General features: G+C 49.5%; 1 protein-coding gene across 2 annotated transcripts; it reads left to right on the top strand.

The window, feature by feature from the left end:
- The first annotated feature begins 1,824 nt into the window (after positions 1-1,824).
- On the top strand, positions 1,825-19,066 carry LCK (LCK proto-oncogene, Src family tyrosine kinase). Of its 2 annotated transcripts, none has more exons than XM_037827853.1 (12): positions 1,825-1,939; positions 10,934-11,043; positions 11,360-11,441; positions 11,640-11,730; positions 11,980-12,078; positions 12,231-12,334; positions 12,507-12,656; positions 13,226-13,405; positions 15,397-15,473; positions 15,553-15,706; positions 15,790-15,921; positions 18,419-19,066. In XM_037827853.1, the coding sequence occupies exons 2-12, from the start codon at positions 10,939-10,941 to the stop codon at positions 18,619-18,621; spliced, it is 1,377 nt and encodes a 458-aa protein (XP_037683781.1). In that variant the 5' UTR covers positions 1,825-1,939; positions 10,934-10,938; the 3' UTR covers positions 18,622-19,066. The 2 variants fall into 2 exon arrangements, with proteins under 2 accessions (XP_037683781.1, XP_037683780.1); XM_037827852.1 differs by lacking the exon at positions 1,825-1,939 and adding an exon at positions 12,911-13,063 and having other exon boundaries at positions 10,915-11,043.
- The last annotated feature ends 1,846 nt before the right edge of the window (positions 19,067-20,912 follow it).

The following is a 20,912-nucleotide window of genomic DNA, read 5'->3' as shown; positions in this document are numbered from 1 at the left end:
GTCATTTATCCACTCGCAAGGTTGCTGAGTGCGGTCTGTCGCTGGGACCAGTGATTCTGCTGCCAGAGAGAAGGCCTCTTTGGGAGTGAGGAATCCCCATCTCCTCCAGAAGCTCCAGCTCTAGTTCTCTGTCTTATCTTTCGGCTTCTTTGTCAGAAACTCAAGCTCAGAACTGGGAAAGAATTAAAAATCCCAAGTCACTCCCACCTGGTAAACTTGGGAAGGTGTAGAATGCAGGGTCTGGTAAACCTGAGTTCAAAGCCAGCATCCCCGTTTATTTCTGTTAGAACTTGAGGAGGTTCCTCCACCCCCTAATCTGTTTTCTTACCTCAGATGGAGATGCTAATTCTCACTCCACAGGTAGTTAGATAGGGTGAAGTGAGATAATGCACAGAAAACACTCAATAAATGTGAGCTTTCTATTGTTTGTCATTATTGTCACCCAGTAGTATTAGTATAATTGTTCTAAGGGCCCAGAGAGGGACGGTGAGGTGCTCAGGTTTGCATGGCAAGACGGGCAGGACCCTCGGCCCTGCCCCAGGCCTCGAGCCCTGGTTCTGGGCTCAGTATCACTCTGTGAATTTTTCACTTTGCATCTCTCTAGCTTTGTTTCTGTGTTACTCTTTGTCTGACTTTCCAATGCAGGCTTCCTCTTCCCCCCACCCATTTCCTGCCACCCCCCCTTCACAGCTGAGGTGCACACAACATCAGCTTCCACTTCACAAACCCCAACAATACTCTGCGGGTTCCCCTCCCCCAGCCTGCTCAGGGCTCAGGCCATCACGGTGACGCATTCACACTTTTCTCGGGTGGGGTCAAGGCCCAGCTCTCAGGCCTGACAGAGGCCACCTGGGAGTTCTTCAGATCCCTGGTGACCTGGCCCTGTGCCCACGATGGGTGCTACCATCAGCCTGGCCCCAGGCAAAAGGGAGATCCTTGCTTTGCCTACTGCTCATGACAAGGATCCTGCATGCAGCCTATAACAGGAAGTTCCACCAGTCTGCTGCCTGCACCTGGGTGCCTGGGTAGGCGAGTTTGTTCTGCCCTCCACCTGTTGCAGATGGTGCCAGGCTCTGCACCTCTAACAGGGGCTGTGGCCTGGCCTTTACCTGAATTAGAAGTGTGGCCCCACTCTCCAATCATAATTAGTGGGTATTGTCCTGCTCTCTGCCACAACAGGGGCTGTTACTTTGCTCTTTTGAAGACAGTGTGGACCACCTGCTTCTTGAAACTGGGTTGTCCAGGATTTTGTCTCTAAGAGGGGTGTTAGCCTAGCCTCTGACTTTCATGAAGCAATTTTCCTGTCCCCTGAGACAATGTGGCTCTTTTTCCACCAACCAACTGTAGCAGCCCTGTTAGCCTGCTGTCTGACTGTGCATGGGTGTTGTTCTGATCTCCAACTGTTGAACAGGGGCACTGTCCTCTCCTCTGACTCTGAAGCCCTCAGACTGTAACAAAAGGATCACAGCTCTCAGTGACTCTAATGGGTGCTACCTGCCTTTCACTGTAAGCTGAGCAGCGTGTGTCTGCTTTCCCCGTGCTCACTGGGGTCAAAGGCCCCCCTTGAATCTCTTGCCCAGGAGCACCCTGTAGGCCAGGAGGTGAGGTTCCATCCAACATCCTTCCCTCAACGTTCATCCTCCAAGTGTCCACCCTCGGGTGAGTAGGGCCTGCCCCTGGAGATGTTTGGGACCCCCAGGGGCTGAGGGGTGGGGGGCTATGGTGGCAGGAAGCATGGGGTGCTGAAGGCTTGTGGTTGGGCTGCTGGGGCCGGGTTGGCTGTGGAGCCCTCACGAGGAGGCAGGAAGTCAGGGTGGGACGTGGGCGCGAGGAGGCAGGCGGTGGCTCTGACGGCGAGGGGAGCTGAGACTGTGTCTGGGCGGCCAGGCCGGGCCAGGAGGACCATGTGAATGGGGCCAGAGGCTCCCGGGCTGGGCAGGTAAGGGGTACTGGGAACAGGGGTCTAGGGGCTGTGGTGGGGGTGGGGGTGACAGCAAAGAACCAGCAGCTGGGCGTGGGGCCAGGCTTCCCCTGGTACGCGGCTGCTTTTCAGGATGAGGGAAAAGAAACCTTGCTGGTGGTCAGGTGGGAGGCATGGAGGGCAGCGGGACTACCTCCTTCCGTCGTGGTTGGTGGCTCTTGCCTCTGCCATACCGTCCCCCATCAGCCCTTACCTCGCTGGGAACACGTTTCTAGAGGATCTGACACATGGATAGTCAGATATTTAAAAGGCTTTCGGAAACCACCAAGTACAGCCCCTTATTTAATGCATGAGGCTCCTGAGATCCAGAAACAGGCAAGACGCTCACTCCCCACAGTCCCTCAACAAGGCAATGGCGGGGCTAGGGTGAGAACACAGAGCTCTGGCCTCACCCAGAGCATGGCAGCCTAGACCAAGACCCCACCCCACCCCCACGGAGTAGGGCGGTGGACAGGCTTGAGTCCAGGGGACACGGGATCCTTCTGTGTCCCAGGACAGACCTAGAGACCATAATCTTCTGCGTGCATGAGGAGTCTCCCAGGACATTCGGATGGACCTGTGCGAAGCGATTTAAGCCTTCAGTGACCGGCATTGCTTAGACAGGGAGGAGGACAGTGGGAGCAGATGGCTACGTGAGGGTTATTTATGATGTGGGATAGACTCTCCAGGGTGGAAGTATCTGCTCTGACTCTGGGAAGTTGGAGGGGGGCAGGATGATGGGAGAAGGGGAGAGGAAGGGTTATTTTTATCCTGGACAGGGTGCAGTTGGCCTTGGGCAAGGAACTCTGAACTTCCTTCTGGAAAGCTGCCATTCCTCCCTCTGCCAAGAGTTGTAGAATGTCCTCCTCACTCGCCTTGCTCCCTCCTGCTTCAGCCCATAAGCTGCCACAGCATGTGTAGGGCTACTTGGTCCTGCCGATTCCTCCTTTCAACCCTAGGGTAGGTGGAGGCCTAGGAAGGCATAGTCAGCTACCTGCCCACCCCCTCACATCTAATTCTGAGCCTTCAGTTTAGTGGGGGAGTCCCCAACCTCAGCCAAACATTCCAGGTTCCCCTGCCATGCCCTCCGTCAGTGGAGTTTTTCTTAGCACACAGTTTCCGCCCAGTCAGCGTGTCCCAGCCTTTCCCTGTCCCCAGCTTCAAGGCCTGTGGGGGCTGGAAACAGCTGTCTCAGCTGTGCTTCGGGGAGGCTCATCTACCCCCTGGACAGATGTGGACAGTCCCCTCCTTTCCTGTGCTAACAGATGAATCAGACAGCATCCCCATCTTTGGGGCTCAGAGGCAGAGGCTCTTCCCAAACGGAGAAAAGGCTAAGTAGATAGGGGCAGAGAAAGGGCTGAGAGTTCAGAGCAGAGAAGGCCTCTCGGGGATCTGGAAGGCTTCCTGGATGAGTTGGGGCAGTTCTGAGAAGGGCAAAAGCCCGTTTTGGAGAGAGCTTCAGACATGAAGCCAAAATCACTATCCCTGGGCTCTATTCCTTGGGTACCCCAAGATACCCAAAGGCAGGAGAGCCAACGGGTGTGGTGTAGTGCAAAGAGCATGTGTTTTAGAGTCAGGCAGACCCAGGTACAATTCCGGTCCTGCCATTTCCTCGGACGCATGGCTTCACTCTCTGAATTTCAGTTTACTTCTCTGAGGCAATGATAAAGCCGTCCCTTACAGAGTGCTTGTGAGGAATCAAAGAGAAGATAATGACCGTGATGAACCCTGGCTAGCACCTGACACGTAGTAGGTGCTTAATGGAGGTTAGGCACTCTCTCCCATGCAAATGGTGCACCAGAGGGAGGGCTGTCCTCACCCAGAATTGCACCTACTCAGCATCTGGGTGGACCAGTGAACCGCCCATTCCCTCACTGTTGTGGTGTGGCTTTGCATAGAAGCTTGTTGTTTCCTGTGTGTAGTCGGTGTGAGAACTCAGGCACGCTGGATTCTGGGCTGGGCCAGGGGTCCACTTCAGAGGAGGGTCCCACACACTATTTCATACCCCCACAGCCTCCCTGTCCTAAACACGCTGGATATCATCACGAGGAAATGCATGTGTGCTTGTACACCCAGAGGCAGGAGCAGAGGCTACACGTCCAGCACACCCTAGCTTGTAAAATTCCATACGCACCCCCCAAGCTGATGGCGTCAAGGCCAAGTTCAACTCAGTGAAAGCAGTTGTGAGGGGAGATGAGAGGGGTGGGGACAGGTAGGACTGAGATACCATCCAGGGATGTGGCCTCTAACCACCAACCCCAGCGTCAGTTTTAAAATTTCTGGAGCTGCACTTCCAAAGCTTGTTCTAAAGAACATTAGTTCCATGAGGTATCTGTAAAGAAAAGTGTTCTGGGGCCAAATTCACTTGGCTTCAGTTACAAACTGTCCCTCTGTGTTAGTTTTATTATCAGTGTTAGCTTGTTAGAGCTCTAAAAGCACCCCCAAGAGAAGAAGCCTGATTAATTTTGTCTAATCCAGTGTTTCCCAAACTTCCTTGGTCACAGAACCTTTTTAACTATTGACCTATTCCATGGCCAACACCTCTTGAGACGGGCAGGGCAGTGGGAAGACGGGCTGTGCGGTTGTCCCTCAAATGACCATGACTCTTGGCAGTTTTTGCATTGGTAGTGGTTTTGTTTTTTTCTATTTTTCATTTACAAAATCAGCACACGGCTGTTTTCAAATTTTGAAAAGTGGAGACATATAAAAAATAGAAGAAATGTGCTGGGATGTGCTCACTGTCAACAATTTGGTGTGCATTCTTCTAGATTTTTCCATCTGTGGCTGTGTAAGAGCATAGCAGTTAATAGTCTCTGGAGGCAGGTTGACCGAGGCTCAGCTCGCAGGTCCACCACGTATTTGTTTGTTGAGGCCTCAGGCACACTACCCTCTTTGGGCCTCAGTTTTCACACCTATTGAATGGGGATAATAATAGCACTTCATAGGATTATTGTGAGAATTGCATGAAATCGTGCAAAGGCTTAGCACAGAAGCTGGCGTAGAAGAATTCCCTATATATACATATTTAAATGCAGATAGGCTTATTTACTACATTTGGTTCTGCAGCTTGCTTGCCGTGTTATCTGTGGGACCTCTTTCCATGCCAGTACCCAGAGCTCTACTTCATTCTTTTAACAGTTTTAGCTATTAGCTTGGTAGGTGGGTAATGGTGGTGAATCTGAGATGCTACTTCCTGGCAAGTGGAACTGTTTTGTGTTGACAGTGTTGTTGGGAGTCACAGACATTACCCATCAATGAGCTGATGACAAACTTCCTGGCCTCCTAAGGAAAGAGAGTGACCTGCTAGAGGGGTGCCCTCTGTCCAGAGGCAGCACCCAGTGGATGGGAACCCCTCTGTCTGCTCACCTCTGTGTTCCCAACACTAGCCCAGAGCCTGTCACATAGGAAGTCCTTGTTACATTTTTGTCGATCGACTGGCCAGCTAAGAAAACGGGGTCTCCTCTAACCCACGAACAGGGGCCTAATCCCAACGCTCTCCCTCACAGTCCAGCATTTCCCAAAATGTGGCCTGTACACCACAGATGGGTGTGGGGTGATTTTAGGGAGTAATGGATGAATGTTTAAAAATGTCAATTTATGTACTACATTAGGTGTTTATTTTAATGTGTACTATCTGTGGCTGGTAATACTATGTTTCCTTTTATGGTAGTTTAAAAGTTTCCTTTTCAAGTGGATATATTAAAAATGAAAAGGTAGTCTGTGGACATGGCAAAAATCATGGAAAATGAAGGAAAATGAAAATGATGGATCAGTTTAGTCTGGAAAATGTGTAAGACGGTGCAATGGAATGTCCACCCTATCCTCGAATAACAATTATTTTCATTTATTGAGTCTTTACTATGTAACAAGCACCACATTAAGCACTTTATATATGCTATCTCATAACGCATATGACAACTGTAGACGTAGCTCCTATTTTCATTCCCATTTTGCAGATAAGGGAACTGAGAGAGGCTCAGAAAGTTTTAATAACCTGCCAGTGAGTGTGACTGGAGACCTTGGGATTGAAATCGGGTCACCATGACCTGTATGTGGTGAGCTGGATCTTGATGACCTGCAGAATCCCAGAAATCTTATAAAGCAGCATAGATTGCCAAGCCCTAAGCAAGGCTTTGTCTTGATAAAACCACCCTGATGTAAAAATGCACATAGATCTACCCAAGGAAGGGACCTCACTGAAAGGTGCTAAGTACATACAAGTCACTAGTTTGGGGACCTCTACCCAAACCTGGCATAGACTAATGGCTCTATAGCCCTTTGTTCATGGCAATAAATGTAACAGAATTGGCTTTATGTTCAAGTCACTCCCAGTTTTTGATAATAAATGTCTTGTTTTACACATAAAAGAAGGCTTATCTTTTTGTTCTGTGCAGCCAAAGGCCATCAAGTTCACTCAAAAGTGATATTCTATGAAAAAAGAAAGGATTTAGGACATATCCTTGTTTTCCCCACTAGAAATTATTTACCAAGTCTGCCAACTCTGATTCTTGAGTACTATGATGAGGGTTCTGTGTGGACATTCACCACTAAGGCTCTTCATTGAACATATGCAACTTGGCCAGTAAGCAAATCCTGGCCAGAAACAAAGACCAAGAAAATGTTTTAAATTATTCCTGATACATTTTGCCACAAGGTGGCCCAGAGGACAACAATGGCCTGTAGTGGAATAGCTGGCTTGCTCTTGACCTAAACTTTAGCCTGAGAAAACCCAGTCAAGAAGCAGGCACACATTGGGACAGAATGTTCAATAAAGGAATAGGTCTGTAGTTTGAGGGAAGGAAAGTGGTGCCCTTTAAAAAAGGATGGTGGGGGAGGGGGGGGGCACATTTTGAGCCCAGCCAGACAAGATAACGTCTGCGGAGTCGATAAAAGTGAACAAGTTGGCAAGAACCAACTTATTGTGGACTTACTATGATTTGATTCCTAAACAACTCTGGGATCAGAAAATCTAGTTCAGGAGCTTTTTGTAGCCTGGGATTTTTGACCAATTATGTACAATGTGTGCAGGGCCACTGTTGGGAACAGTGCAAGAAGGGAAGGTGGGGGTTGACATCCAGCCTTCACTTCACCTCCATGATTGCAGTCCCAGGGAGGACTGCAAAGTGCTGTGTGGGTCTGGAATAGCCTTGAGTTTCACCAAAAACATGAGGAGCCCCAGTCAGAGGCAGTCCAGAATCTACAAAATTCCCACAATTGACCTTAGGTTCCTGGTTTAGGAGAACAGAATGTCTTGTTTCATTCAACCCGGAGGCTTTGGTTTGTTTGTTTATTTGCTTTTTCCAGACAATGAGAAATTTATATTAAGCTTTAACTTTGATTCTCTTTTTACTCACCTGGTTTTATTAACCTGGTTAAATCATTTTGGCTACCTAGCAATCTTAGTCAAACTAAGAGCAGGAAGATTTGACCCACATTTTATATAAACAAATAGATGTATGCATATCTGACCTCATAATTACATGGAATCAGGCACAAGCCATACATACTCCCATTCTATTATACATCCATGTGAACACATGGACTGGCACAAACCCACAGGTATGCACACGTAAGCATAAAGCTCACTGAATCACGTGCCTCCATATACACATACTGGTATACACTGTAAATGTACCCAGAAACATGCATTCTAGACAGAGGGAGAAACTGGGTTGGAGAGAAAGACCTTTGTTAACAGCATAATGATCAAGTCTTGGATGGGGAGTTGACTCTACCCTGTCACACCTGTCCCTCCACCCGCTTTCTCCATGACCTCTCGAGATCTCCCCATGACCTCTCAGGATTCCCTACCCTCCTTTGATTTCCCAGAGAGTGAAGACAAGAGGAGAGTACCTTGATAAAGGATGTAAGGGCCTGATTTGAGTTCAGCCTGTGCTAAGAGCTCTCGGTGCGCTATTGGGAAAATCAGTTAACCTCTCTGATCCCCAGCTTCTCCATCTTTAAAACGAGGCTGGTGAATTACATCAGCGCTTCTTAAACTCTTTCCCCCAAGGACTCTTTTGTCTTTCCCCTGCCCTTCGCCATCCCATAGATCTCACAATTTTAAAAGTTTTGCCTTCTAAACTACCTCATTTAGGTAATAATTTTGTTTTTTTCTACTCCATAATTTAATCAGAAAATTAACATAAGTATGCGATGAAGAAACAATACAATTTGTCAAACTGAAAAACAAGTAATAGTACAATTTCCCTTCAGATTTTGGAAATATTGTATTAACTTGAAGGCCTCCAACACTATTCTTAGGGCCTCATGGGAGCAAGTAAGCTCTAAGTATAGAACCATTGACCAAACCAGAATATTGCCAGATTCTGGGGTCTCGTGGTTGCTGCCAGGCCCTGTACTCCAAAGCTCACACACTTGTGGAGAGCAAGGTCTGCTTCTAGCAGCTGGAGGGCTCCCGGAGCACAAACAAGCCATAGAGAAAACAATAAGGGTCAGATACCCCAGCAGAGTTACAGAGTTCCTCTCGCCTTAATTTAACATAGCCAGGCTTTTTCTCACTTTTGGCTCCAGTCTTTAGGGACTTGAGGTCCTTTCTGCTGAGCCCAAATGCAGTCCAGTTCTAGGACCTGCCTGCATGCTCTCATGGATCCCAGCCCAAGGCCTAGTGGCTCCTTTTCCCTCCCCATTCTGACCCCAGTCTCAGCTGGGCACCAGATTCTAGCCCCTTGATTTCCAATCTGGATTCCTTCTGCCTCTTCTAGTGGCTTCTCACTGCTGCACCCATTTATCGTTTCTCAACCCCAAATTTTCCCATCTTTCTTTTACCCTTTTTCTCCCAGAACATCAAACCTGGAAGGTGCCTTCCTCATCTAAGTCTACACCCCATCTGATGTTGGTATTTTCTCTACAATATGACCAACTTGTGGTTTCCTGAGGCCTGTTTGATTAGACAGTTCAGCTCATCCTAGGCTGGTTCCAGGTTGCTGTCAGTCCTTTGCTGGAGGCTTTTGCTGTTAACCAGTTCCTGGCAATAACAAAATTAGCAGCTACAGATGGGTGGGCTCTGGTTTAGTAGGACTTACAGAATGTTCTCCCTCACAAGATTCTCATGTTGGATGGAAGAGTAAATGTGTACCCTTTTCCTTAAAGTCTCTTGATTTAGCTTAAAATTCCATGTTCATTTTGCATTTCTCTACATAGTAGATCTACATTTATTTAACTGTACAAATAAAGTCAGGCAATACTGATGTTCTGAGAAAGAAGATGCACACTGTGACTTCTGGTACCATGGGAGGCTATAAGTTCTTCAAGCTGCAAAACATGAGCCTAAAGCTAAGAGACCTATTTACCAAACAACCCACTCCCCTCCCAAATCAGGGGTTGGTAGGGTAGAATGGGCACTGGTGGGGGAAAGGAGGTCTTTCCAAAGACCTTTCTAACATGTGTGTAAGCTTATGAGAAAGGAATGATGATTCTCATTTGGTAGGAAAGGAAAAGCAAGACCTAGAAAGGATGAAATAATTCAGTAAGATCACACAGTAAATGTCAGAACTGGGATTTGAACTTGAGTCTCTCTGTGCTCCAACTCTTGCTAACCAGAAACCTCCATTGCTCCCTACCCCCACCTGGCCCCAGCAAAAACACAGCTGTAGTTATGCTCTGCTCCAAATAGGTTGTGTGACTTTAGGCAAGTCTCTCTGGACCTTGGTTTATTAATCTAAAGTCAGAGTTTGGACATGGTTGTTTCTAAGACATTTGCAGTTTGATAACCTGTGCATTAACTTTCCCACATACCATTTAACATCTGTTAATGACAACTGGTTCTGGTTGCTGCAGGCATTGAGGCAAATAAAGGACAGCCTCTGATCTTGATAAGCCCCCAGTAAGGGAGCAGGAGATGCTGGGGAACTGATGTGTAAATCAGTAATTATGGCACTCAGTGCCAAAGTTGATGATGTGGTCTAAATAGACTGTCATTGGAGCCCAGGGAGCAAAAAGCACTGGGAAGGCTTCACAGAGGAGGTGGTACTTGAGCTGAGCCTTGAAGGTTGAGTTAGACTTCAGCAGATGGATAAAAAAAGAGCATTCCAAGGCAGGGGAAACTACATGTGCAAAGGCATGGAATAAGAAAACAATATCAGGAGTTTGGGAAAAGTAAGAGTAGCTCAGAACACAGAGGGTCTGAGTGTACAGGAATGCATATGTGTATTGGTGTGTGTGAGAATGAATTGAGGAGGTGGATTTGGTTTTAACATTAAAGCGTCTTGAATGCCACGGCAAATTAGACTTTCTCTGAGGACTAATACTTTCTAAACAGTTCTGAGGAGCAGTCCTAGGGAAAGATGTACCTCAAGGACTCCCACTCTGCTTCTAGCAGAAGAGCTGCATTTTTACTTGCTTTATTTATGGGGTTCTGCTTGGTTTCATCTCACAAAAAGTTTCCACTGCTAAAAGAAACAAACAAACAAACAAAGTTAGGCCAACAGGGCACTGAAGGGTTTTCTACTGGGGAAAATTTGAAAGAACCCTCTAAAGGAGGCATTGGTGTTGGGGAAAGGGGGTCAGGGCCTTGATGGCTGACTGAACCCAGCCGCCAAGGCTGGAGAAGGAGGTTGTAATTAGGAGGTGGGGCATATACACTTCTCTGGTAGGGGAGGATCTGATCAAAACAGGTCTCTCCCAAGGCTTGGAGAAGTGTGTACTTGATCTCTAGGAGGGAGTCCTCCAACACTGGCAAGAAGTCGGGGGTGGGGGGAGCAGGAAGTGGGCAACTAGACTGACAAAGGTGCCTGTGGCAGTTTGCCCACCCCAGGTGGGAAGGCGGGGCCCAGGGCCTGGGGAGCTAGGACCCCCCATTTCAGCTTTTCTGTGTCTGGTGAATGGGGGTGGGGTGGAGAGCTGGCAACTTCAGGTACTTTTGGAAATCCCCAGGGCAAGACCCTAGGATGTCTGACGTTAGGGGCAGCAGATCACAGGGGAACCCCTTAAGTCCCCTTTCTGTTCCCTCAGGGACCATGGGCTGTAGCTGCAGCTCAAACCATGAAGATGACTGGATGGAAAACATTGATGTGTGTGAGAATTGCCATTACCCCATAGTCCCGCTGGATGGCAAGGCCACGGTAAGGGACCAGACAAGGGGCTTGGTGAGGGAGTCAGGTGGAGTGCAGGGCCAGGAGAAAGAAATGGACACCCAGGAGAAAGAAATGGACCACTACTACAGGTCCTTGAAATAACAGAGTTGACCCTCTCCCGTGATATACAGATGAGAGGCCCAGAGAGGGGAAGGACTCTTCCAAAGCCACACAGCAACTAGTTGGCAAAGTCATTGTCAAGACCCAGCCAGGCTGAAGTGAAGGAGAGGAGGGGAGGGGGAGGGAAGTCAGGGTGTGACCCAGCCTCCTGATCTCTGAACTCACCTTCATCCCCTTCCCACAGCTACCCATCTGGAATGGTTCTGAGGTGCGGGACCCACTGGTCACCTACGAGGGCTCAATTCCACCGGCCTCCCCACTGCAAGGTGACCCCAACCAGCAGGTTCCGGAAGCCTAGGCCTGGGATCCTTGGCTGTTTGCCTCCATCTCCTCCCCCATCCACCTTCTATCCTGTCCTGTCCCTCTGCCCCCAGTCTTGGACCCTGCCCTGTAACTCCTGAATTCCATGCTCCCTGCCTACCCCAGGCAGGTTTGCCCTGACTCTTACCCATCTGTCTTTGCAGACAACCTGGTTATCGCCCTGCACAGCTATGAGCCCTCTCACGATGGAGACCTGGGCTTCGAGAAGGGCGAACAGCTCCGCATCCTGGAGCAGTGAGTGCCCCCTCCACCTCACCCACTCGGGTCCCCATGAGGGAGATGGAATCCCGGGACCCCTGGAATTACTCCATCACAGATACTGCAGCCTCTGACTGGCTTGGGGCCGGGAGCCCTTAGGACAAAATGGGAAGCTCAGAGGGCTGAGCTGAGGGGTGGGATAGCCTGGTGGTCTGACCCTTTGAGGGGGGGTCCCCAGCCAAGTTGAGGGTTGAGCAGCCCATGCTGATGGCCACTGTGGCACAGGACCGGCGAGTGGTGGAAGGCGCAGTCCCTGACCACCGGCCAGGAAGGCTTCATCCCCTTCAACTTCGTGGCCAAAGCGAATAGCCTGGAGCCCGAACCGTGAGTGGGGACGCGGCGAGGAGGGGGTGGGGAGCACATCTAGGGATCCCGGAGCAGGGGAGAGTGGCTGAGGGTGGTGATGAATGCTTGAGGCGGATGGAGGAAGAACGGACCAACAGACCAGAACACGGCCATCGCTTCTGTCTGCGCAGTTGGTTCTTCAAGAACCTGAGCCGCAAAGACGCAGAGCGGCAGCTCCTGGCGCCCGGGAACACACACGGCTCTTTCCTGATCCGGGAGAGCGAGAGCACCGCGGGTGAGCGGCGGGGCGGGGCCGCGGGCTGGCACTGCCGGGCGCCGGGGAGCGGGGGAGAGGGGCGCGGGGGGCGGGCGCGGCTCGCAGCAGCCCACCCCGCCTTCTTTTGCATTCGTTGGTTGGTTCATTCGTTCATCCATCCGTTCATTCGTTCATCCATCCATTCATTCAGGATCGTTTTCACTGTCGGTCCGGGACTTCGACCAGAACCAGGGAGAGGTGGTTAAACATTACAAGATCCGTAACCTGGACAACGGAGGCTTCTACATCTCCCCTCGCATCACTTTCCCCGGACTGCATGAACTAGTCCGCCATTACACCAGTGAGCCCCTGCAGGCTCAGATATACCCTGAAGCCTCTTCACTGTACCCGATCTGTTCCCTCTCAGTGCGCTCCCTCATTTCCCCCAGTGGGTACAGTGGGGTCCACGACCCTACTGCCCGGGGCAGGCTGTCACCTGACACCTCCCTGCCAGTCCATCTCTCCTAGGTGGGGACTCGGCGAGGTTGGAGAGGGGGGAGCCCGAGGACCGCCATATTGACAGCCTTCCCCACCCCACCCCCCATGTCCCTGCAGATGCCTCCGACGGGCTGTGCACGAGGTTGAGCCGTCCCTGCCAGACCCAAAAGCCCCAAAAGCCGTGGTGGGAGGACGAGTGGGAGGTTCCCAGGGAGACGTTGAAGCTGGTGGAGCGTCTGGGGGCTGGCCAGTTCGGGGAGGTGTGGATGGGTGAGTGCGGTCCTCCAGGACTGTCGGGGATCGGGAAGGAAAAGGCGTCCGTAGAAATGGGGCCGAGGTCGGGAGAGTCCCGCGACAGTGCCCTGCTCCAGGGCAGCTGCCTGGCTTTGGGCGCCCGGGCTCCGGGTGACTTCCTCAGCCCCCCTCCCCCAGGGTACTACAACGGGCACACGAAGGTGGCGGTGAAGAGCCTGAAGCAAGGCAGCATGTCGCCCGACGCCTTCCTGGCCGAGGCCAACCTCATGAAGCAGCTGCAACACCAGCGGCTGGTCCGGCTCTACGCGGTGGTCACGCAGGAGCCCATTTACATCATCACGGAATACATGGAGAACGGTGGGCGCCACCGCCGCGCGCGGCCGCCGGGGGGCGCGTTTCCCCCTCCGCCCCTGAGGGAGGATGGGGATACGCCTTTTCTTCTAGCTCAGCACACAGGGCTTCTAGAACAGCTTTCTTGGGCCCCGGAAGACTTGGGACCAGAAGAGGGTGCATTGTCCTAGTTCAGACTAGGGACCCAGGCTTAGGTGGCAGGTTCTGGAAGAGCCTTCACCCGGATCTTCCCTGATCTGCAGTCCCATTTGCCTTCCTCAAAGCTCTACCAGGATATCAGGATGCTTGTTCTCAGGAGTTGAGTGGGCTCTGCACTAGGCCCCTAGCCCCATTTCTCTGCCTTCCATCCCCTAAGTCTTAGGAGGGCAGATTTGCCCCAAAGCCCTCTTTTTCCGTTCTGGGTGGGCCCTGGAGGGGCTACTGTAAGGGCTGTGCTGTTTGACAGAGTGAGAACTACAGCAAGGGGGAAACGGAGGTTCTAGTGTGGACTTTGCTGATTTGCTGTTTGACCCAGGCCACGTCTTGGTTCCACCTCTGTCCCTCAGTTTCCCCAAGAATAACAGCGGAAATCATAAAGGGCTCAGCCAGAAACAAAATAGAGTAGTCATTGGGGGAGCTAGAGACTGACTGCCTGGGTTAGAATTCTGGCTCCGTAGTTGTATGGCCTTGGGCTAATCACTTGGATTTTCTCTGTCTCAGTTTCCTCATCTGTAAAATGGTCATAATAATCCAATAGTAAGTTACTCATAGGGTCTTTTTGACAGTGAAAGTTAATGCATTTAGAGCAGCTAGAACAGAGCCTACCTTATATAAACTCAATAAATTTATTGTTTTCTGGCTCTGATTCTTTTGGAGTACAGTATCTGTCCCTCTTTCAAGAAGAGAAACAAGCTGTTAATTGGCTAATGGGTTCTAGACATGGCAGATAGGTTTTGTCATGTGTGCCAATTTTGATTGGCTGGTAGTTGCTTGGAGCACTGAGTTAAAAAGGATTCTGAGGCTCACTGAAAATGAATGCTGTGATTGTTAGCAACATCTGCCATGGAGGAATGGCAGTTATATGTACACATATTCACTGCCTCTGGGTGAGACCTTTATCACAGATGACTAATTCAGTACTCATAATGGAGACACCCAAGGAAGGCTGTCATTCTTACACAGGGTTTTATTCTCTTGGGAAGGGCCAGCAGTCACTAGCTCCATCCTAGCAACTCTCATGTGTTTTCTTCCTGCCACCCTCTGCTATGGGAGATGAGGTTCCTTGGGCCCCTCGGCACCTCTTTCCATACTTCATTCAGTATGTTCAGCACACACATTCATTGCTGCTTACTTTGGTCTGGGCACTGGGAACACACATGGATAAAACAAGGTTCCTACTGTCAGGGGAACCCAAGATTTTAGTAATGCATCCTGGGCAGACCAGGGTTTGTGCCTTGGGGAGGTTCCAGCATGCTGTGGGGATGCAGATGAAGATGCAATTTTTGTGACTGGTGGGAGCTAGAGGGGCTTCCTAGAGGGACATTCTAGCTGGGCCATGAAAGAAAAGTAGAATTTTTAGCAGGCAGAGATGGACAAAGAGACTTTGGGATGAGAGGCCAGCAATCTGTGTGAGGAGTCTCAAAATTATCTAGCATAAGTAGAGTGAAGGAGGCAGGGGTTGGGGGAGGAGAAGAAACTACAAATGTGGATCATGCGGGGCTTTGAATGCCTGGGGGAGGAGTTTGGGCTTTACCCTATTGGTGACAAGAAGCCTACAGACCCCTCCAAGCATGTTCCATCCCAGCCTTCTGAAAAAGCGGGGCATCCTCACCCTGAGCACACTCTCCTCCATTCCCACCCTTTCTTTTCCTTTCCTCTTTGACATTGCTTCTAGACACCCACTCATTTGGGGAGAAGGGTCGAAGGGTCTCCTTCTGGGGCAACTTGAGTCAGTTCTGCAGGAAGATCTCTCTTCTCTCTGCCCCTTCTCTCTTCACTACTCATGCTTCTGCTCACAGGGAGTCTGGTGGACTTCCTCAAAACTCCCCAAGGCATCAAGCTGACCATCAACAAGCTCTTGGACATGGCAGCCCAGGTAAGGAGACTGGGGTGGGGCTGGGCATGGGCATAGGCCAGCGGGGTGAGGATGTCCACCCAGGACTGCTGACCTGCAGATTGCTGAGGGCATGGCGTTCATCGAGGAGAAGAATTATATCCACCGTGACCTGCGGGCTGCCAACATCCTGGTGTCTGACACTCTGAGCTGCAAGATCGCAGACTTTGGCCTAGCACGCCTCATTGAGGACAATGAGTACACAGCCAGAGAGGGTAGGTGTGGGGCGTGAGGGAGGTCTGGGGTTTGGTAGGGTCTGGCCAAGCAACCCAGATGACTTCACTCTGCCTTCCCTCAGGAGCCAAGTTTCCCATCAAGTGGACAGCACCAGAAGCCATAAACTATGGGACATTCACCATCAAGTCAGATGTATGGTCTTTTGGAATCCTGCTGACAGAGATTGTCACCCATGGCCGCATCCCCTACCCAGGTCAGGGTCCAGGGCAAGAATTGAAAGGGGTGATGGGGAAAGGCAACAAATACACATCTTTTCAGTCTCTTCTTCCCAGGCCTGGAATCTGAAACTTTCTAGCTGCTTATCCTCCATCCTCCTGGGGGTGTGATTCCAACATCCCCAAGCCAATACGCTTTCTCCCAGGGCTGGCTTCCATCTCTGTCTCTGGATCTCTCTTTCCCTTCAATAACCCCAGCTCTTTTCTTTAGTTTTGGCACAAGCAGCTTTGTGTGGTACAAATGTATCTGGACTGGGTAGCAAGACACCAGATCTGCCACAAGTACTAATTTTCTGTTTGCCTTTAAATAGATGGCCCCTTCTTTCCCCATGTGTTAAAAATGAGCAACTACTATGTGCTGGCTACTGTTCTAAGTGCTTTATGCATATTAACTATTTTAACCCTCACAGCATCCCTCTGAAGGAGATAGGATTGCAGGATTGTTCTGAGATTAGAACAGTGTCTGACCCATGTGTTATATAAAGGAACCATGAATGGGCTTTGTTTTGAATCCAAGTTTGTGCCCTTACAGGACTCTGGGATCATTGAGATGCTTCAAACTCAGGCATTGAAAAAAATATATACAGCATAGTAAGCACTCAGGAGGGATAGGTTTTATTTTTAATCATCACTGACTTTAGACTTGTCACAGCCTCTCTGAGCCTGTTTCCTGATGTGAAAAAAGAGAGACTATTTTTGAAAGAGTAGGTGCTCATGAAACAGTAACTTCCCTTTCCTCAAAGCTTTCTTTCTCAAGAGGGTGGGAGACATGTAAACAACTAATCCCCCTCCCCCAAACACACACACCCCTCCCTCTGTTTCTTGGATGAAGTCCTTTATCCCCTAACACAGCCAAGATAGGGGTGGAATTTTTTGAAAGGAATGTGCTCAGAAATTCTGTGGAAAGGAAATGGAACACAAAGAGGAGAGTAGGGAGGTCACGGAGCACAGTGGCCAGATTCATAGAAGCTTCCTGCATTCCCAGAGCAACATGTGTAAAACTTTCCTCCCAGAAAGGTAAAGGCACCTTAGAATCAGGTGAGAGCCCAAAGGACTTTCCTGCTCTGGACATGCCCAACGTCATTCGGAGCCCAGGGGCAGTGCCAGGTCTAGAACCACGCTCCAGTGCTGCCAAGGGGCTTTCCACTCCTCCACTGTGCCCGTAGAGTAGAGGCTAACCCATCAGGAATTTCTCTATTAGAAGAAAAAGGGCAATAGAAGCATGATGATAAATGGCAACTGACACATGGATTTGAGGTCGGGAGACAATGGGGAATAATGGAGACCTTGGTGAACTGGCGTCTGGTGCAGCAGATGGTGCCATTAAGGCATAGGGGCCCTAAAAACAGATTTTTTGTTTTTTGTTTTTTGTTTTTCAAGAGAAGCCAAATCTCAGAGTTTTAGAAAATTTTGCAACCTTTCTAAATATTGGTGATTGATTCAAATTGTTTTAAAGCACCATATAGACAAAGCAAGGGAAGTCTGTGGGCTATATTTGGGCTGCATGTGGCCTATGGCCACCAACTTTGTGAGACTGTAGCCAAAGATGTTTGATTCCCTGGCCTATGTTTTCCTATGTCCTGACTCTGTAATGTGAGGGACCCATAGCTCAAGGCCTCCCAGAAATAGGGCCTGGGGAGGCAGAGGTCTCCGTTGACCAAGATCTAGTCCCAAGCAATGCAGGAGCAAAAATTCTATTTTGCCAGAACCCTAAAAGGGTTTGGTCTTTGGAGAACTGCCTGTCACAGTCTCCTCTCAGAAGACTGAGGGAGAAACCAGAGGCCATTTGGGTAATTTAGAAAGTGGGGGCTGTGTTTTTGCCATGGCCGTGCAGTACTCCAGAGCAGCCTGTCTGCCAGGAGGGCCGGGACCAGCTAAGAGGGAGGATACTGGCCTGAAGATTATTTCATCCAGGCTGTAGAAGGGCCTGGTGAACCTCTGCCCCATGCAGGGCCCAGGATCCATCTGGCCTCTTGATGCAGCATCACATTTGCCTGGTCCCAAAGCTGGAGTAACCCTACCACTGTCCTTTCTGTGGGCTCCCAGGCTGCCCTGAGCCCTAACCATCCCATCCTTCCCTGCCAAATAATAACAATTACAGCTCTCCTTTATGAAGCATCTCCTATCCAGGTACCACACACAGTGCTTTGTATATATTCTCTCACCCAATCCTCATTAACAACCTTGGGAAATAGGACTTACTAGCAACCATATTTTCCAGATGATGAAACTGAGGCTAAAAGAAATCATGCAGCTGACATACGTGTTATTGAACATCTAAGCTATACTGGTCACTCCAAATGGCACAACTGACATTCAGCAGGTGCCGCTAGTGTGGCCTTACCATTAACGAAGGCCAAGATCTTTCCAGATTGGTCCTCATCCCATGCCAGTTGTTCAGTATTCTGAATAGCACCCCTGCCTGTGGGATTCAAAGCCTGGAGCCTTGATGTCGTTTCTCCCATCAATTTCTAGGGATGACCAATCCCGAGGTGATTCAGAACCTGGAGCGAGGCTACCGCATGGTGCAGCCTGACAACTGTCCAGAGGAGCTGTACAGCCTCATGATGCTGTGCTGGAAGGAGCGCCCAGAGGATCGGCCCACCTTTGACTACCTGCGCAGTGTGCTGGAGGACTTCTTCACGGCCACGGAGGGCCAGTACCAGCCCCAGCCTTGAGGGGCCTCGCTGGCCTGGGGCCTGGAGCCCTTGCCACCTTTAGCCACCTGTGTCTCTCAGCCTGGCATGGGGAGATGGAGTTCTATTGCCATACCCATGTGGTCTGTGCACATATGGATGCTGCCCATGAATCCCATCCATGTGTGACACATTCACATCTTGTGCTGACGTGGGCTCTGCACACGTGCCTTGTACGTGTGGCCGATACCTGTTTGTCTTGCACACCTGTCCAAAGTGTCCCTTTCTGGATCCTCCTGCTTCCTGAGACCATAAGAAAGAAGAGAGAGGCTTGTGATTGACACCAGCTTCTGCCCTGCACCCCCATCCTTTCCCCAGGTCATCAAGAAGCTCCTTAAGGGTTGGGACCTTATCTAATACCTCTGCGTGCTCCTCTGTTGTGCCTGGCACATGTCAGGAGCTCAATAAATGTCTGTTTGTTGATGAAGTTTGTATATCTCACTGCTCCCCACTGTCATCACCCCTTCCTTTGGGTGGGGAGTGGGGGTTCAGAAGATGGAAACTAGGTCACCCTAATTTGGGGTGCAAGATAGGATGAGGGGACATCTGAATTTTTTCCAAGAGGCAGTCCCTACACTCTTCTGTGGGGGCTCTGCCAACCCCTTCAAATGGGACAGTGCTTCTCACCCCCAAACCAAAGGATTCAGATTGACCCCTACCCAGAACACCCTCAGGAGTGGGTGTGTCCCAGGATCCTCCCTGTTCTAGTTTGCTAGGCTGCCGAAATGCAGATACTGTGAAATGGGTTGGCTTACAGATTCTGAGACCGTGAAAATGTCCAAATTTAGGCATCATGAAGACAACATGAAGAAGCTCAAGACCAGCTGCAATCCTGGACTCCTCTATCTCATGGCAAGTCACATAGTGTCATCTGCTGGTCTCTCCCTTCTCTTTTGGGTTTTGTTGCTACCAACTTCTTGCTTCCATGGCTTTCTCTCTGCTATGGCTTTCTCTCCCTTTGTCTGAATTTCATTCCCTTCTAAAAGACTCCATTAAAAGGATTAAGACGTGGGCTGAATGAGGTGGGTCACATCTTAAATTAAGATCCTACTCACAAAAAGATGATACTTACAATGGGTCCACACCCACAGGAATGGATTAGCTTTAAGAATATGATTTTCTGTGGTACATCAAACCATCACACTCCCTCTCTCACGATATGGCAATAGCATTTTTTTAAAGCTAGTAATTAAAGGGCTATACCTACCTCAGATATGTTTTGATTATCCTTTAGGATGTTTAAAAAAATTGAGTTAGTTAATTCACTCATTTAACAATTCTTTTTTTTTTTTTTAGCAATTTGTTTTTTTTTTTTTTTTTTTTTTATTTTTGGTTTTTTTTTTTTTTTTTTTTAAATCATCATTTTATTGAGATATATTCACATACCACACAGTCATACAAAACAAATTGTACTTTCGATTGTTTACAGTACCATTACATAGTTGTACATTCATCACCTAAATCAATCCCTGACACCTTCATTAGCACACACACAAAAATAACAAGAATAATAATTAGAGTGAAAAAGAGCAATTGAAGTAAAAAAGAACACTGGGTACCTTTGTCTGTTTCTTTCCTTCCCCTACTTTTCTACACATCCATCCATAAACTAGACAAAGTGGAGTTTGGTCCTTATGGCTTTCCCAATCCCATTGTCACCCCTCATAAGCTACATTTTTATACAACTGTCTTCGAGATTCATGGGTTCTGGGTTGTAGTTTGATAGTTTCAGGTATCCACCACCAGCTACCCCAATTCTTTAGAACCTAAAAAGGGTTGTCTAAAGTGTGCGTAAGAGTGCCCACCAGAGTGATCTCTCGGCTCCTTTTGGAATCTCTCTGCCACTGAAGCTTATTTCATTTCCTTTCACATCCCCCTTTTGGTCAAGAAGATGTTCTCCGTCCCACGATGCCGGGTCTACATCACTCCCCGGGAGTCATATTCCACGTTGCCAGGGAGATTCACTCCCCTGGGTGTCTGATCCCACGTAGTGGGGAGGGCAGTGATTTCACCTTTCAAGTTGGCTTAGCCAGAGAGAGAGGGCCACATCTGAGCAACAAAGAGGCATTCAGGAGGAGACTCTTAGGCACAAATATAGGGAGGCCTAGCCTCTCCTTTGCAGCAACCGTCTTCCCAAGGGTAAAACTTATGGTAGAGGGCTCAACCCATCAAACCACCAGTCCCCTATGTCTGTGGTCATGTTAGCAACCATGGAGGTGGGGTAGGCAAATACCCCTGCATTCTCCACAGGCTCCTCAAGGGGGCACTACATC

The sequence above is a fragment of the Choloepus didactylus genome, chromosome 2 (genome assembly GCF_015220235.1).
Source record: "Choloepus didactylus isolate mChoDid1 chromosome 2, mChoDid1.pri, whole genome shotgun sequence".
Lineage (NCBI taxonomy): Eukaryota > Metazoa > Chordata > Mammalia > Pilosa > Megalonychidae > Choloepus > Choloepus didactylus.
Note: the sequence above shows the minus strand (reverse complement) of the source record. Positions and strands in the feature narration are given on the sequence as shown.

Excerpts from the sequence above, each read along its gene's own strand:
- LCK (XM_037827852.1), top strand. The coding sequence starts at position 10,939 with ATGGGCTGTAGCTGCAGCTCAAACCATGAAGATGACTGGATGGAAAAC. Across the intron at positions 13,406-15,396 it reads CACGGAATACATGGAGAACG|GGAGTCTGGTGGACTTCCTC; the intron begins GTGGGCGCCACC and ends TTCTGCTCACAG. Across the intron at positions 15,922-18,418 it reads TGGCCGCATCCCCTACCCAG|GGATGACCAATCCCGAGGTG; the intron begins GTCAGGGTCCAG and ends ATCAATTTCTAG.